Genomic DNA, 16,532 nt, shown 5'->3' with positions numbered 1-16,532 from the left:
GGTATCCTTTGTAACATTTATCCGAATATAAAAACATTCGACTTTAGTACTTATGTGCGTTCTTGAAGATATTTGGAAGGGGTATGAAAAGCAAGCAAATGATTAAATCACACAGTAATGTATTTCAATCCTCAACATTTCCAAGACTGTTTTATCACCTTGAAGCTTTCCTTGCAAGGTTTCAGTGCACTCATAAAGAGAGAGTTGATCTTCTATTTCTCGTACACTTTCATCTTCTCACAGTACTGTTCACGGTCCACTATTTTTTGTATTTTTCTACTTTTTATTCGAATTCATAATAGTTTATAGTTTTTAATACGTAGATAGTACGCCTTTTTTAAAACGATTTTTAGCATTCTTTACCTTTCTTTTTCTTTTTTTATTTTAATTTTGTACACGACCCCACAAGCTTGTAGCTTTTATCTTTCATCGTGTATAAATAAAGGTTGTATGTATGCCTTCGATCGTCACAAAGCCCTCGTGTTTCGCACTCGCTGTTTGTCACACGTTCTTTTGCGTTGTAAAGGAGAGAAGCTGTGAACAGTCTAACTTCTCAGCAGCTACCACAAAAATGGGCCAAACAAGAAAATATGTTTTTTAAAAACACAGAACGCAAAGAGAATACAATTTAATAACAGTCGTTTATTGAGACGAGCTGTCATTTAGTACCCTCCAAACTGCTTTCATAAACTGTTTGTATACTATTTATGAAGGTCACAGGTTTCAAATGTGTTTTGTAGTGTTTAACTCAACAACTACAGCAAGTACAAGCATCTCAACGGGTAAGGGACAGTTTTCATGTTCTGCTTAAAGTTTGTACATGTAGTGTAAACATTGAAAGGGAACACTGTGGTAATTTATTTGCTCAGATGGTGCTTATTAATCTTTATAGAATTTTTTTATTGTATTGTTTACTGAAAAGCCTATTCCGAGAGTGCGCAATTAAGTTTCCATTCTACTCCATGTAAATTTGTTTCATTTCCATGGGAACGCCGTTTTATTTCATACGTACTGAGATTTACTCATGGAAATCGTAGGGAGTAAAATTCGTACTGATTTAGAGCTTAGCCAATCAGAAACGCGAACGATGAATTTTTACTAGTGAAAAACATCGTTCATACACTATTAAAATTTCTTTCAACAACTATACCATTTAAGAAGGTCTAAAGCGTCGGTATTTTGTAGTGTTGCACTCAAGAAGTACAGCAGGAACAAGCATCGCAACGGGTAAGTGACAGCTAGTTTTTGTTCTTCTTGAAGTATGTAGCGAAAACGGTGAAGGAAGCACGGTTGTAATTTACATGGGGCATAACTTATTTATTCGCATTGTTGACAGTAATGCTCATGCCAACCATTTTTATTTTAGAAAACGTTTAAAAAGCAAGAACCGTACTTAGAAAGAAAAAAAGCAAAAAAGAAACAAGAACAAGAAAGAATTATACTTAAACAAAAAGTTGTCGTTTAAAGGAGTAATTGATTTTCCAATGTTTACTTACACCTAAAAAAACTCATTCTCTTTCTTTTTCAATGCAAGATGACAATTGGATCAAACAAGGAGATATTCTTCACGCCATTTATTCAGCTGTCATTTGCCTCTTTTTGGTCATCATCTTTGTCCTGGTGATTCTGCTTTGGAGAAAACGCAATAACCGAGGTAAGGCTTTTATATACTGTCTTTTATTACACACGTTGACAATTCTGGAAGCCGTTCCAAGTTCTAAGCTGCATGGAAGTAAAAAAAGGTATTATACACACGTTGACAATTCTGGAAGCCTTTCCAAGTTCTAAGTTGCATGGAAGTAAAAAAGGTATTATAAATACAAGTAAATGAAAAAATATAGTTGGAATTTTTGCGAACATGTACGAAAATCGTATTTATGCAGACTGTAAAACAATAACCACTTATTAGAAATATGTTTTTCGGTCAGTGATTGACACTGCTTGAGTTCCCTTAACAGATGTCCGGCAAACCTATTATTTTCCACACTCAGATTTTGTTTCATGGCGTCATTGAAACAAAATCTGAGTGTGGAAAACAATTTTTGAATATTCTATAGCCCCGAAAGTGGGCGAGATAAACCAAATCCTGTGATTGGCTACTTAGGCAGATAAGATGAACTGCCGTGCCGGTTTCTGTTGTCTGCCGTGTTCTGAAGAAAAAATAGCGTTCTTTATGCGAAATGATAAATTATTTGCTTGTTCAGTCAAGATGACTGGATATTAGGATAATATTTGTTGACCCAATTTGCGTTTTGGTAAATGAACTTCATTCTTGATCAATAATTCTTGATGACATGTTATGAACCTTATGATTACAGTCAGCTTGTTAGGGGTGATTTGTGTCCATGAACTTACATCTATTAAAGCGTGTGGCAAGAGGATTGAAATTAACGTCTTTGTCTTTTCCCTTTATAGGTCCTGGGAATAACACAAGGTAGGTAACAATGTTGTTGTGATTTTGATTTATTATTCATAGTTAAGATAGTCAACATTGGATTACTATGGTAGGGATGCCTTACTTGTCTTTTTGGGGAGGAATCTCGTTAGCGTGGGCATGATAAGTTATCTAGGTGCCGTCATAAGCTATTTTTCTGATCTCATAAACTAGAGGCGGAATACTTTAACGGTTATGGTCCCATAGATGAAATGTCGTGGATTTAATTAACCTGTCGAGCAGGTGATCGTGATTTCATGGCAGAAGCGGAAAAATCGATTTCCTTCCATTTTTTGCTCATTAATAACATTTAGGTAAATAAGAAACCTGATGTGGTCACACGAAGCTTGTGTGATTTAAAACCTCAGAAAAATTAACTCGTACTTTGTTAAAAATTCAATTAGTCATTGAACTGAACTTTAAACTGAACTTTAATAGTCATTGGAGGTTCCAGTTTAATAGTCATTGGAGGTTCCACATCATGAAATGCTGTTTTTTCATGTTCTACGGGCTCCCGATTTTCGGGTTTTCATCGTAATGTGAAGGAGGACAATTATGTTGAGGAATTTAAATGCCAAGTCAGTTCAGTTGCTTACTGTAATGAAGCTTTTTTAATTCTCATTTACTCATAGGTGAGTTATTTAAAAAAATTAAATGATCCAATGTACGTATATATCATTCTTGGGGGATTTAAATTTTAGTCTTGTGTATAGGCTACAATTTGTTTTTTTATTTTATGCTGTATTTCAATTATTTCAATAAATTGTATACGACCTCACCAGCTTTGTGATTTAAAATTTTGTCGTGTATGATAAAGGATGTGATGCTGATGATGATTCCGCTGTTGTTTGCCTTTATCCGGGCACATGTTTATAGATATCTTCATCCGCGTTTTTTATTCATTTCATCTTCTTCTCTTATAGTCTCCGTTATCATTGTCAAAACAACAAAAATATACAGGTAATTATTGGTTCTTAGTAATACCATAGTTAGTACCATAGTTACTAACTATGGTAGCACGTACAAGTTGCTTAGTTTCTGACTACACCAGGACTCACAGAAGAAAGGAGAAGCCACGAGCAAAGCGGCCCACACTGCCGGAGCTTATCCCGGTTTCCGTAGCATTACGCGGCTAGGAATATTTCTACTCCCCCCTGAATGGGATGCTAGTCCATTGCAGCATTATGTCGCTGGTACCCATCTATACACCTGGGTGTCTTGCCCAAGAACACAACACAAGTGACCCCGGCCGGGGCTCGAACTCGGACCGCTCGATCCGGAGTCCGGCGCTCTAACCATTAGGCCACCGCGCCTCCCACAGAAGAATGTTAGGATTTAATAAGATTTAGGTTAAAGGTTCGGTAAGTGAGTGCTCGCTGGTATAACCGTCACTCTGTATTACAATAATGGCTTAGTTTTATAGACAAACGTGTACAAACTTAAGAAATCAGTGTAGGACCAGCTATTAACTGACTGTTTACAGAGAATGGTATGATACTTCAATATGCCGTGTTAACTTTTTTCTTCATAACTAGGGTTTGTAACTGGTGTTTTACATGTTGCAGGATCGAGAAATACCACTTCAAGTAACTTCATCGTCCACAAACGCCTTTGACAATTTGATGTTGAGAGCTGACGCATCGGCTGCTACTTTACATTCACCCCAACCAGAAGACTCCTTTAGCGGAAAAAATCAAGTCAACTCAGACCAGGAATACATGTCACTAAACCCCGCGACAAAATTACGGAACTGGGAAATGAGTCGGGAACATGTTCAAGTAGTTAAAATGATTGGAAAAGGTGCTTTCTCTCAGGTTGCCAAGGCAATGGCTCAGAATGTCAATGGCGTAAAGGGATTGACAATTGTGGCGGTTAAAATGCTCAAAGGTATGTGAAATTAGATCCATGTAGACGTTGGGCAATGCCCCGGGGAAAAGTAGTGGGAAAGAATCCCTTCTGACTTCTATCATAAATTTAAACTAAGTTGCGATGACGTGATATGTTTACAAGTTGAATAACAGTGTGACTGTCCCCTCCCTGCCATGAAACTTATCTTCGCCGACACCGTCATCAGACCTGGTATATTCCAAGCTGATCTGTTTTTTTTTTTTCCTATTCTCAGAACTCCTTCATCTCGTTGACCCTCCTCTAAGTGCCCATCTGCTGTTCCTTCTGAGCTCTATGATGCTTACTGAGTTCAGTTCCCTGCGCGCATTTTCCTTTCCGGAGACTAGTCTAATCTTACCTTATCGTCGCACTCCAAATAAATATTGTCCCGTTTGTGTTTTCGTTCAAATCTCCTGGTCTTTTCTCTTCTGCTCTTACTGACCAATTGATCAATATATCATGGGTATTCGCCGGGTCTCGGAACAGTGGAGCAAACCGGCGATAACGTTGTTCTTGAAAACTTGTTCTCAACCATTCCTACTCAGCTGATTGTTTCGCCATTTTACTGTTTCGGATTGGCTTATACTCCCTCTTCAAGTGACTAGAGTTTATGGTTTGTAGCATTGAATCTCGTGATTTCGGTTGTTTTTGTCCTGCTGTGTTCGTCCGTAAAGTAAATTCTTGTAAATGCAATTCTCTTTCTGCTTGATACCAGAGCAAGGTCGTTCGCAAATTCAAGACTCTCCAAACTGCTAATCGTTTGCACCCGATCCCAGTGTTTTGTTTTGCTACTGTCTTCTTCATTACCTAGTCAATCGAAAAGGCAAGAAAAGGCATCCAGACATCCCATACGCGTTTTTATTTATTTATTTATTTATTTATTTATTTATTTATTTATTTATTCATTCATATGCGTTTTCAACTATCATTTTGATCATTTTAACCAATCCTGTACTCCTGTTCTATAAATCTGTGCTCTCTTATTCTTACAATACCGTTACCCGTACTGTCGGGATCAACTTTTGTTCGAATACGGAAAACATGCTCAGTTTTAAAGGGGCACTATCATGAGCATCAATTTAAAAAAAGGCAAAAGGCATATTTACGTTGAGAAAAAGGTCTCGCTTTTTTAGAAATGACTATATTAGCCTACTTATGTAACAAAAGGGGTTTTGTCTTAAATGCGCATATAAGAATCTTTTTGTCATCACCCATATCATCGTCATCATCATCATCATCATCATCATCATCATCATCATCACAGGCATGAGATTTTGATTGCAAATTGAAAAAGTCAGACAAACTTTTTCAAACTCTACGTCTTGGATAAATCCTTAAACTAATTACACTTCTCTCCCCCCTTGAGTAATTCACCTAATATCTTCACCTTGGTGCACTAGGCGCATCTCGTGAATTAGAAAAGCTACTTAGTCATTATTTTTAGCTTCTTTATGACCATAAATGCATCAAAAATCCCCCCCCCCCCCCCCCCAAAAAAAAAAAGAAGTTGAAATCCGTGTAACAAAATTCGTGTTTAATGAGCCAAAACCTATTAGCACACACGAGAGGACATGTGTCCCCGCTACATTTGTCCCCTGCTCATTCTTAAACCTTTCTATTCCCTCTTTAACTACGCATCTACCTTGTTACTTATAATTATCCTTTGGATGGTAGCTCGCTTTAATTCTTTGCTAAAGCGGACAACTTCAAAGACCAGAGACTTATACCATCGACTGATAAACGACTTTTTACTTGACTTTGATGATGACTGCTCAGATCGTCAACTGAATTCATCAACAATCCTTCCTTTTTAAGACCACTCTGACCCTGGCGAACACAGCAGAAGAACAGTTTCAAAGTATTAAACGAAATAAAGCAAATTGTCAAAATTTGATGAAGCAACAAATATTCGCTATTGTTAACTCTACACGCGTTTGCAAAAAACACATGGAGAAGTTTGGACGGTTTCTATCAACAGAAAAACTCGTTCTCTCCCCGAATATAATTTCAGGGCTTTAGCCAAGCTCTTCGAACTGAAATAGTAGAAGAATAGCGGAATAATTCTCACGATAACACGATATTTAACATGTGGTATAACTCCAAATGTTCTCAATCCTCGTTTAAACAAACATATAGATAATTATCTAAGACATGCCTTAGAATTGGCTTGGGTTGTTAAAAGCAGCCTCTTTACCAATGCCAAGAAGTCCCACAAATTTTGTACCAAGTAATACCCAAATAAAATAGTCTGTCTTTACAGCTAAACAAATCGTGTAGCAAAATGGTGAATAGTTATGCGTTGCTAGATGGGCGTACAAAATGCGCCAGCAACTGTAAAGGGAAACCAAAATAGTTATCAGAACTTTAATCCAATTTGGTATACCAGAGAATGCCTAGGACGGAAGAAAGTGACAAGAGAGGTAGCTAAAAATCGAAAGAGGAGTTTTTTTATTATTTTGTCGTTTTTTTTATTGGGCTCATGATCAAATAAAAGAGCGTGTGCAATTTCACTCTGGTTCAAGGTTGTCAAAACCTGTCTTTGACCCAAAATTTCTCAAAACCGTACCGTGCGACCCATGATGAAACTGTTACAATTAATTTATTTGGGTGACTCACGTCTAGAATCAATTTAAAATAATATTGTTTTAGCTAATGCAAAACGAATTCCAGTCCTGCAACATTTTGTCCCTGCGACATGCTGCACAAGGTGAACCAGTTGAAATCCGTGTAACAAGTCGCAGGGACAAAACTGCTGCAAAGTTCGTGTTGCATTAGCCAAAAACTATTTGCACACACGAGGGGACGTGTCCCCGCTACATTTTTTGTGTGTGTGTGTGTGTACATATTGTGATTTTGTTGCTGCTACATGACCCCGTTGCACCTTTCTGCCACATTTCTGTTCCCTAAGTATAAACAACACACGATTTTGTCGCTGCTACGTGTCGCTGCGACATGTCCCCACGTGTGCGGAGACCTTAAAACAGACACATTGCAGAGTAGTGTCAATGACCATAATACCGACTGCTGTGATCGCTTTAAGTCTTCATGAGCGGAAAATGAGCTATTTGTGTCCTTTTGAAGTGGATTAGTTTAACCATTGATTAATCAGGTTCGATCCTGAAAGAAGATTGGTCCGTACCCAAAACTTAAACAGCCACAAATTCCGTAACTCCTCTCCTTTTCTGGACAGAAAACGCTCCTGATTCAGACAGAAAGGATCTGCTTTCGGAACTCCAGCTGATGAAGAAACTAAAGCCTCATCCGCACGTGATCAAGCTGATGGGATGTGTTACTGAGACTGGTAAAAACAATTGTTGACTTTGAGCCTCTTTAATTGACAAAAAACTAATACTTACACATGTACTAAGCACCGCTGCAGAGTACATTAATCGCATGTCCTCTCTACAGATCCGTTACTTGTCCTTATTGAGTACATACCTTATGGCGATCTGTTGGGCTACCTGAGAAAGAGTCGTGGCCTTAATGACACGTACTTCAAAGACCCGGATGTAAAACCTCAAACTAATCTGACGTCACAACAACTGATGCGATTTTGTCAGCAGATCGCTGATGGAATGAGTCATCTTTGTTCTAGCAAGGTGAGAGAAGCAAGCTCCAGTGGGTTTTTTTTAGAAAAAAAAGGACTATAAAAATGTTAACACATGAATTGAGAGGGTTTGCATCATACAAAACGCTCTTCATAAGGAACATTAAAATATATGGTGGATTTGCAATACAAGTAGAAACTACCACTTTGTAAGCGTTCGGTTACAAACCGCGCAGAAAAAAAGGACACATCCAATCAACATAAAAACTCGTTATTTTCTGCTAGAATGTAACTTCAGGCCTTTAGAGCAACTCTTCGAACTGAAAAAACTAAGCATAGTGCTCTTTATATGAATAACACAATTTGTTCAAAATAGTTGTAAAGTTAATACACACCAAGCAACGTCCAGTCTTTTCTTCAGATAATCCATCGTGACTTGGCGGCCAGGAATGTTCTTGTTGGTGAAGGAGAGAAGTGTAAGGTGACAGATTTTGGAATGGCACGGAATGTTTACCAGGATGATATTTATACCAAAGAAAGTCGAGTAAGAACTTAATATATAGATTTATGCAAGCCTAAAAGCGGAGCTCCCCTTAAATTTATTTAATTTTTACTGGAGTTTACAATGTTTCCATTTTTATAAATATGCGGCCAAAGCTTTAATGTATACGCTGCCCCATAGGTGCAAGACAAATTTAAAATCCATCATAACCTCGAGGCAGAACAACTGGCCTAAAAATTAATTATGAGTTTATTCTCTGCTTTCTAAGAAAAGAAAATAGTTTTACGATCCACTTATCGTTTTGATTTATACAAAAAAGACGTCAATATATTTTTCTTGCCTGTATTTGGATTAAGATCGGTGCACTGAAATGGGTTGTTCTTTCACGTACGCAAATTTAAAACTTATCTGGAATAAATCGGTGGTGTTTATTTTTTATTATTTCTTACCGTGTGCACAGTTCAAACAAATTTAAACGTGCACTAAACCCTAACCCTTCAGTGTAGTTATTCAGTGTAAAAGTGAGCTACACTAAAGATAATTGTTTGAACTACTTAAAAAACATATGAGTTAGTTTGTATATGTTTTTCAGAGGAAGTTTAGTTTCAACAAGTTTATTTTGTTTGAGCTTTCTGCCTTGTTGTCGGTTAGTACTTCGAAACTAAGTCACTTATACTGTATGAATTTCTTCCGCCGAGAAAATGTAAGGCTGAAAGTCGGAATAAGCTCTCAGCAATGAGAAATAAACTCTCACCTGACAGAACAGCACGGCAAGGCCTCATGATATGTCACTCATTTTTTCGGCAAAAAAATAATAAAGACAGCTAAAGGCTATTAATTTTGAAACATTTCTTTTTCTCTGTCTCAACACAACTAGTTGCTCTAGTATAACTCTATATTTGTGAACAAAAATAGGGTCGTCTGCCAGTCAAGTGGACTGCCTATGAAGGATTACTTTATGGGACATACACAACACAAAGTGACGTGTGAGTAACTTAAATTGTCGATACTGTCAGTGTAAGTATACTGATCTCGTTTGCATCAACATGTGGTGGTTATGTATATAATACATTTGATATAAATAAATTTATTCAATTAAAATAACTATTTACAATGCAAATAAGGTTTTTTTCTTTTTTAGAGCTGGAAGCGAAAAAGTGTGACCACTTTTAATTTATTTGTATGCTTTCTTGCGGATATACGGTAATCCAATCAGAAGTAGGCTCGAAGCTGTCGTCGCCCTCTGATTGGATAATGACTGCACGTTAATGTTAGAATGTGGATTAATTAAAAGTTGTCACACTTTTGAGCCCCTTGTTGTAAATCTGTCTAAGCCTTATTAATAGCTGTTTCAAACCCACCAAGTATTATGGGTAATTTACTTATTACTGTTTTATTTTTTAGGTGGAGTTTCGGTGTTGTTCTGTACGAAATTTTTACTGTGGGTACGATTTCTTTTGCTACTTTATAATTAAAGTCTTTATAAGATGACTTATCTACTTCATAACGTCAACTAGTTAATTTGTTATTTCCATAGGTGGATCTCCGTACCCAGGGATTAACCCTCGTGCAATTGCTAACAAACTTCAGAAGGGATACCGGATGCCAAAACCAAAACATGTTGATGATCAACTGTGAGTTTATTTGCTATGCTTCTTAGTTTCCATCGCCATAAAGCATGGCTTCCCATACAATTGAATCTGTGAATAACTACAAATACGTTGGTGTAAAAGAATGTGCTGATATGACAAGTTTCACTTTCGATCGGCTAGACATCGAGTCACGTAATTTTTCATAGCTATTATTAGCTACCTTTCTTATCTTTGCGAATCCTTTAGTCTTTACTTAAAAAATTAAGTGTGAAGTGTTTTGAAGCGTTTGAATCAAAGAAAATACTAAAATTTCATGCTTTAAAAGAAAAATACGCTTTAGCGGGCAAGAATTTACATTTATTTACATTACGGTTGTGTCCTGGAATGTGCTGGCGTTAGCAAATTTTTAATTTCACAAGGCACTGATCGGCAAGAATCACGCAATGCTCTGAAAGCTTTAAATCTGCTACATGTGGAAACTGAACAAATCCTTTGAACCTAGCATGTTAAGTGTGGAATGTTCGATTTTTGAGCGTTATGTATTTTTGAAGCTGTGTCATCTAGAGGATTTCTGAAATCTGAAGGGAAACCACTGAGACAAACATGTTCTGACTCACAAGATTTACGTCATTCAGCTAAAAGCAGCTCTAGTGTTCTTTTCAAATTCGATTTAACTATTTGCTCCAATATTAGGAGCGAGATATTCAATCTTTAAACAGGAATTCAATACAACACTGGATGCTGATTTAAAAATTTTTTGGTTTCACGGATCAGGATCGTGGGAATTAAATTTGGCCAGCATTAGCATATAAGAAAGATATTTAATTGCGGATGGAACAAGTCGACCATGAAATGTCACACAAGGTGTTTTCTTACCATTTCGTTTGTCAGTCGCAACATTGTTTGACGCAGGTTAAGGGGATAACGGGTTGGAGGGGGGTGCATTTTTTGTCCCCTACCCACATGGCTCCCCTAGAGTTGTCACGTTACCAGCGCAGTTTTAAGCTCTAAGAGCTTCTTGTTTATTGAGGGTTACACGTGATAGTTTTTCAACTAATAAATTTGTGGCCCTCTTAAATGTACTGAAAATTAAGAATCTACTATAAACAATCTAATTTAAAATCTAGTTAAAACCTAATTAAAAAATCGAAATGTAAGTTAAAAATTTAAAAGCTAAGCTACAATGTTAAAAATGTTTTTTAAAAAAGGAGTAAAAATCTTATTCTTGAGGTGACTTAATTTAAAATATTTGTACAAAGCATTCCTAAGGATATTTACATACAGTCTATACTGTGCAGTAATCAGATTTTATGTTCAGTAAAGACAAGTAGTTTGTCGCAATTTTATTCTCGTCAGTTGACACAGTAGCAGAGGGGCTCAATTGTTTCTTATTAAACATAAGTTTCCACCTAACGTCTCTTCCCGGCATCAAGGGATAAAATGCTCAATACTTCTTGACCAACTTATCTTGTTTCCATTAGAATAATCCTTAGCCTCGCTCCCAGGGGGAGGAAAGATGCCCTAGGAACAAGGTTGAATAATCCCGGTCGAGGACTTACATGTACATACAGTCTATATTGTGTAGTAATCAGATTTTAAAACCCTTAATATGGGCCATATCTGTTTAGTTATCAGATTATGTTGCAGTGCTGGCAGGAAAATCCAAACGACCGACCGACATTCTCCAAGCTTAAAGACACCATCACTAGAATGGCGCAAAGTAATAACGTATGTTGAATTTCTTCGTTATTTTCTGTCTGTTCAGCGTGAACGTGATAAATTATCTTAGAGTTTAGACAAGTTTATAGCCATGTAAACTTTTTGATTAAGTAAATTTTAATTGATCTTTTTCAGGACATGTATGTTAACATGAAGGAATATGATAACCATTTGTACTCCAATGTTGACGACCTCTTCGAATAATGTAGGAAAACATCAATAACTCGTTGAGGACTCGGGCTGTATTAAAAATAAACATAGTATCTTACGAGCAGGTTAATTCGTGGCGAACACAGACTGAAGGCAATTAAAACCTTGGAGAAACGACAGGAACGTAAATTAGATAAGAATATACTTTATAAACAAAGAAAAATGTAAATGGTTTCACACAATCGTACGAGTGCTCGATGCAAATACATGCAGAGCGGGATACTATAATTAAAAGATTGAGACTGCACGGACAGTTACTTAAAGTTTCACGCACGAGGCGATCATCAGACTGTGCTATTCTATTTTAAACTTTTATTTGTTCTTTCAACTGCTATTAACGGCACAGTCTGATGATCGCCTCGTGCGTGAAACTTTAAGTAACTGTCCGTGCAGTCTCAATCTTTTAATTATAATATACTTTATATATATTTGTGTACAACAATTACAGCTATAAGCAGTAAGCTACTAGTGGGGTCATGATCAGTAAGATTTTGTATTGGCCTGAGAGAGCTTATAATTAGTCTATGCTAGTTAGTGTTTAAATTTACAGGGTTACGTAAAATGTGCTATTTTCCTTCGTACAATTGAACGCGACCTGGAAACGATGCTTCAGTGTTCTTGCGGCTCTTCTACAAATTCGAATTCGAATAACGATTTCTAGGTTTTCAACAATAAAGTTTTTCAGGTGGGGTGTATTTTTTTTGCTAAAAAAGATTTAGTAGTAAATTACCTTGAACGCGATGTGTTTGAAACATCTTTGCTAAATAACAAGCAGTAACAAATAAAATCGAGAAGTAACCATAAATAAAGAAAGAAATAAAATAGCAGTAACTGCGACTTTGACTTCATTACGCCCTGTTATGCCCCATACTGCCGGAGCTTATCCAGGTTTCTGTAGGTTTCTAGGAATATTTCTACTCACCCGCCCTCAGAGGGATGGGATGCTAGTCCACCACAGGGTTACCCGCCAACACACACAACCCACATTGCCGGTACCCATTTATACTCCTGAACCTGACTCGTCCCCAGTCGTCTCTTATGCAAAAATTGCAAGACGCGGAAGATGATGGGAAGACTCACGACGGACTCAAAAGACGACTGGGGACGAGTCACTTGAGCGGAGAAAGGACCCACGAGTACAGAGCACAATGACCCCCGTCAGAGCTCGAACCCGGATCGCTCGCTTCGGAGTTCAGCGCACTAACCATTAGGCCACCACGTCTCCCAACTCAGTCCAGGTCTAGAGGTGCTTGGAACTTATTGTTTAAAATGCTTAGACTACGAGTAGTTCCTCATTTTTCTCAAGATAACTCGAGTGTGCGAGCACGCGGTGGTACGGGACGTACGAGGGCGAGATAAAATGAGGGACTGGAGACAGCCAGAGAGGTTGATTAACGCGTTGCTGTCCAACGCAAACTTTTGATTGTCTCTTATCGAAGATCTGCCAACGATTTGTCCACACGCGCAATCCGCTGTCAACAATAAAGTGAATATCTCGAGCTTTTATCGAGCAGCTGTCAAAAATGAGGTTTTCAAAGCAAAACAACTTAAAGCCCTGAAGGTGCTCTTTATATAATTACTGGTCGAAAAAAATTCTCGTGATTCTACCTCACGGCTATGGCAAAAGACCTTGTCATTTCGCCATGAAATAGCACAATCAAATCAAATCACTTAATTTTGTTTGTAATTTCAGTTCCATTGAAAGGGTTTCTTAAACAGCTTTGTCCAGGATGTAGCATTCATTTAAAATTGATCTGCTAGTATATCACGGAAGGAAAATTGATGTTTCCATTCAAATTGAAATTGTGTGCAAACCATCAATGCTAACCCAAATACAGTATATATTTTCTGAAGGCTTATTGAATTTAGATTGTAATTTTGGATTTCGTTTTGATCATTGCCCCCGCAGGGTTTTGGCCCAGAGGCCAAAACCCGAGGAGGCATCATTGAAGTCCCCGCGTGTATATATATAAGGGATTAAAAAATAAAAGATATATGAAGAAATATACAAGAAATGTATGGTAGTATGCGAGGCGATCCCGATTTGAAGAAACTAGGCGCGCACGGTGGTCTCGGTTAATTTTGCGGCAAGCACGCAAGGTGTTTTGGGTGTTTTCGCCGCTATACTGCGAGCAACAAGCTGAAGATTTCTGAAGATTTGCGACTCAAACTTCTCATAGCCTGCGTTGCAGACGAATTAAACCCCGAGGTTTTGTGAGACGTCCGGCTGCAACGCAGGCTAACGTGTCAAAGTTAGATAAGTTCGCTGAATTGAAAGACTCGTTTGTAAACCGCGATCGGTCAAACACAAATCACAACAGACCGAAAGACTTAAGCTGCGTTCACATTTAACCCGAAACATGTTTAGAATAAACATGTTTCAACGGAACATGTTTCACCTAAACATGCTTGTTATTGCATTGTTCACATTAGGTGTTAGTTTCAAACACGTTTCATGCCTGGTGTGTAATTTATGCGGCTTCACGGTTCTTGCATAAATCTTGACCGTAAAAATATCCCGGAAAAATATAGCACGAAATTACAATAAAGTTTCCATTAAATCTTTGTCTTTCCGTCTATTTTCAAGCCCTTCGATGAAGCAGGGCTTTCAAGCGATTAGAAAGAAGACAGTATTGTCCGAATTTGCGCTATCGGTCGGTAGCAGAAGATTTTTATTTTGTGAAGTTTGTTTTTCAATTGCAATGCTGCAATGCTGTGCGCTTGTAGCCGCCGTCGTAAACTTTCGTGGCGATATTCTGCCAAATATTCTGCTTTCTATCCGTCACCGATAATTCATATTGTATCGCTTTATTAGCCCATATTTTAAATAAACATTTGGTCTCATAGAAAGCCCAAATTTGAAGCTTTTGGGCACTCGCCTTCTCACCGCATGTCCGCCATTTTTAACTTGTTTAGTCTGATCATGATTGAAACTACCTCGTAAGGTAGTTTCAATCATGATCAGACTAAACATGTTTCAATCATGATTCGCGCAATGCACTGCCTGATGTGAACACTTTTCACAGCGAAACATGTTTCATTCGTGATCAGACTAATCATGCTTCGGCCTAATGTGAACGCAGCTTTAGTCACAATCAAAACAGACTACCCAGCTACAACTCACAACTGATATTTGCCATTTCTCGACGAAACACACTCCAGAGATTATATTCAATTGTAAAAAAGATTTTGCAAAAGGGATTGAGTACTGAGACGCGCGAGACGTTTTCGTCAAAAGAGGTGAGAAAATTTTGCCGCATCTTTGACAAGTCAGTCTCGATCAGTTGTCGAGACGAAGCCTGTGGTTACCGCTTCCATGCCAAGAAAATTTAATGGAAACAGTTAGCTCCAGTTGTTCGATAGTTACAATCATTTTTTTCTTAGAAACGAATACGAGGACTTGAATATTTCCACCGAGAAAAAGTTACTACTCAAATCGATACCGCTAGACACTAATCGCATTGTTTCCTTTTGTTAACTTTTCACTAATAAGCATTAATTGTAAGATGTCTCACGGCTATAAGAGCACTAGAGTAAACATCCAAGAAAATTTCACATATTCACGCCAAAGACGGACGGTTAATAAAAAGTTTCCATGCAGCCGCAAAAAAAAGACGACGTTTGCAAAATCAAATTCAAAGCAGGACTAGCTAAAAGCGGGGGCAATGTTAGTGAGAACTACTCCTAGTTTAGACCATAATAAGCAACGTCAGCATTTTGTTTGCAATTATGATGTTGTGCAACATTAGGTTTATTTGAGAACACGTTTACATTAGCAAATTTAACTGTCTTTAACTTCGTCCGCCAGCCATCAAGCATGCTAACTTTACTTTAAAAATAGGTCACCAAGGGTGACATGAGTCTAATGTCGTATGGCATAGTGATACAGATTACGCGGTTTTCGTAAGCCGGTTAAAAAATGGTTAGAGGTTTGTGTTCGGGAGTTTAATTTAAAATGCTTATAGCAAGCTAGGGGCATCGTGGATGATTATGGATGAAAACGAAACAGTCATAAATGTTATATGCTTCACAAAATTTAAAGTATGAACAGGAGTTGATGTTACTTCTTCCGTATTGTCCGTAAAAGCAGAAACGATTAAACATTTGGACAAGATTGCGTGACGATTTACAAAAAGCATGTTCATTACAACAAGGGTTGAAGAACTTCACATCGTTTTCTTTCAGATTTTTCACCATTTTGATGATGACTCTTGAAACAGATTTTGCAATAAAAGCACTTGAAATAGTGACTGTTACTCCATTGTACTGTAAGCACTTAGTGACAGATTTTCCTAAAAACGGGTGTAAATGCTCACGTCAATATAATGATGACCTTTTGAACGCTGGAAACTAGGCAATTATTATCGAGCTACCATACACAGGAGCGAAGACTGTTTATCATGATGTACAAATTTCGCGAATCATCACTTCCATATCAATGTAACCATTTTATGATTTTTCTAGCTGTAAGAAGAACTTAAGATCTCTGAGAGTCGTAAAAGCATGAAATTCGATTTCAGTGTATGGCAAAGGCCGGGACAGAGTAATACTGCAAAGCGGCCAAACAAACGCATTTTGATTTAGTCGCGTAACTTGATTTACATTTATCCATGTACATCTTTTATTTTTGAAGGTTTTTGT

The 16,532-nt window shown here is 37.6% G+C and overlaps 1 protein-coding gene across 1 annotated transcript in view; it reads left to right on the top strand.

Annotated features, from left to right (window-relative positions):
* Positions 1 to 12,036, top strand: part of LOC144662785 (uncharacterized) — a 269,859-nt gene extending 257,823 nt beyond the window's left edge. Inside the window, exons 13-26 of the mRNA XM_078523706.1 lie at positions 741 to 782; positions 1,186 to 1,227; positions 1,535 to 1,654; positions 2,416 to 2,434; positions 3,358 to 3,394; positions 4,000 to 4,321; positions 7,512 to 7,622; positions 7,730 to 7,920; positions 8,290 to 8,412; positions 9,286 to 9,356; positions 9,775 to 9,815; positions 9,908 to 10,004; positions 11,591 to 11,690; positions 11,817 to 12,036. Coding sequence (XP_078379832.1) covers positions 741 to 782; positions 1,186 to 1,227; positions 1,535 to 1,654; positions 2,416 to 2,434; positions 3,358 to 3,394; positions 4,000 to 4,321; positions 7,512 to 7,622; positions 7,730 to 7,920; positions 8,290 to 8,412; positions 9,286 to 9,356; positions 9,775 to 9,815; positions 9,908 to 10,004; positions 11,591 to 11,690; positions 11,817 to 11,885 — 1,385 coding nt within the window. The 3' untranslated portion in view covers positions 11,886 to 12,036. The remainder of the gene's footprint in view (positions 1 to 740; positions 783 to 1,185; positions 1,228 to 1,534; positions 1,655 to 2,415; positions 2,435 to 3,357; positions 3,395 to 3,999; positions 4,322 to 7,511; positions 7,623 to 7,729; positions 7,921 to 8,289; positions 8,413 to 9,285; positions 9,357 to 9,774; positions 9,816 to 9,907; positions 10,005 to 11,590; positions 11,691 to 11,816) is intronic.
* Positions 12,037 to 16,532: the final 4,496 nt, after the last annotated feature.

The sequence above is a fragment of the Oculina patagonica genome, chromosome 8, assembly GCF_052425735.1.
Source record: "Oculina patagonica isolate OP01 chromosome 8, crgOcupat, whole genome shotgun sequence".
Classification (NCBI taxonomy): Eukaryota; Metazoa; Cnidaria; class Anthozoa; order Scleractinia; family Oculinidae; genus Oculina; species Oculina patagonica.
This window is presented reverse-complemented; position numbering and strand designations above follow the sequence as displayed.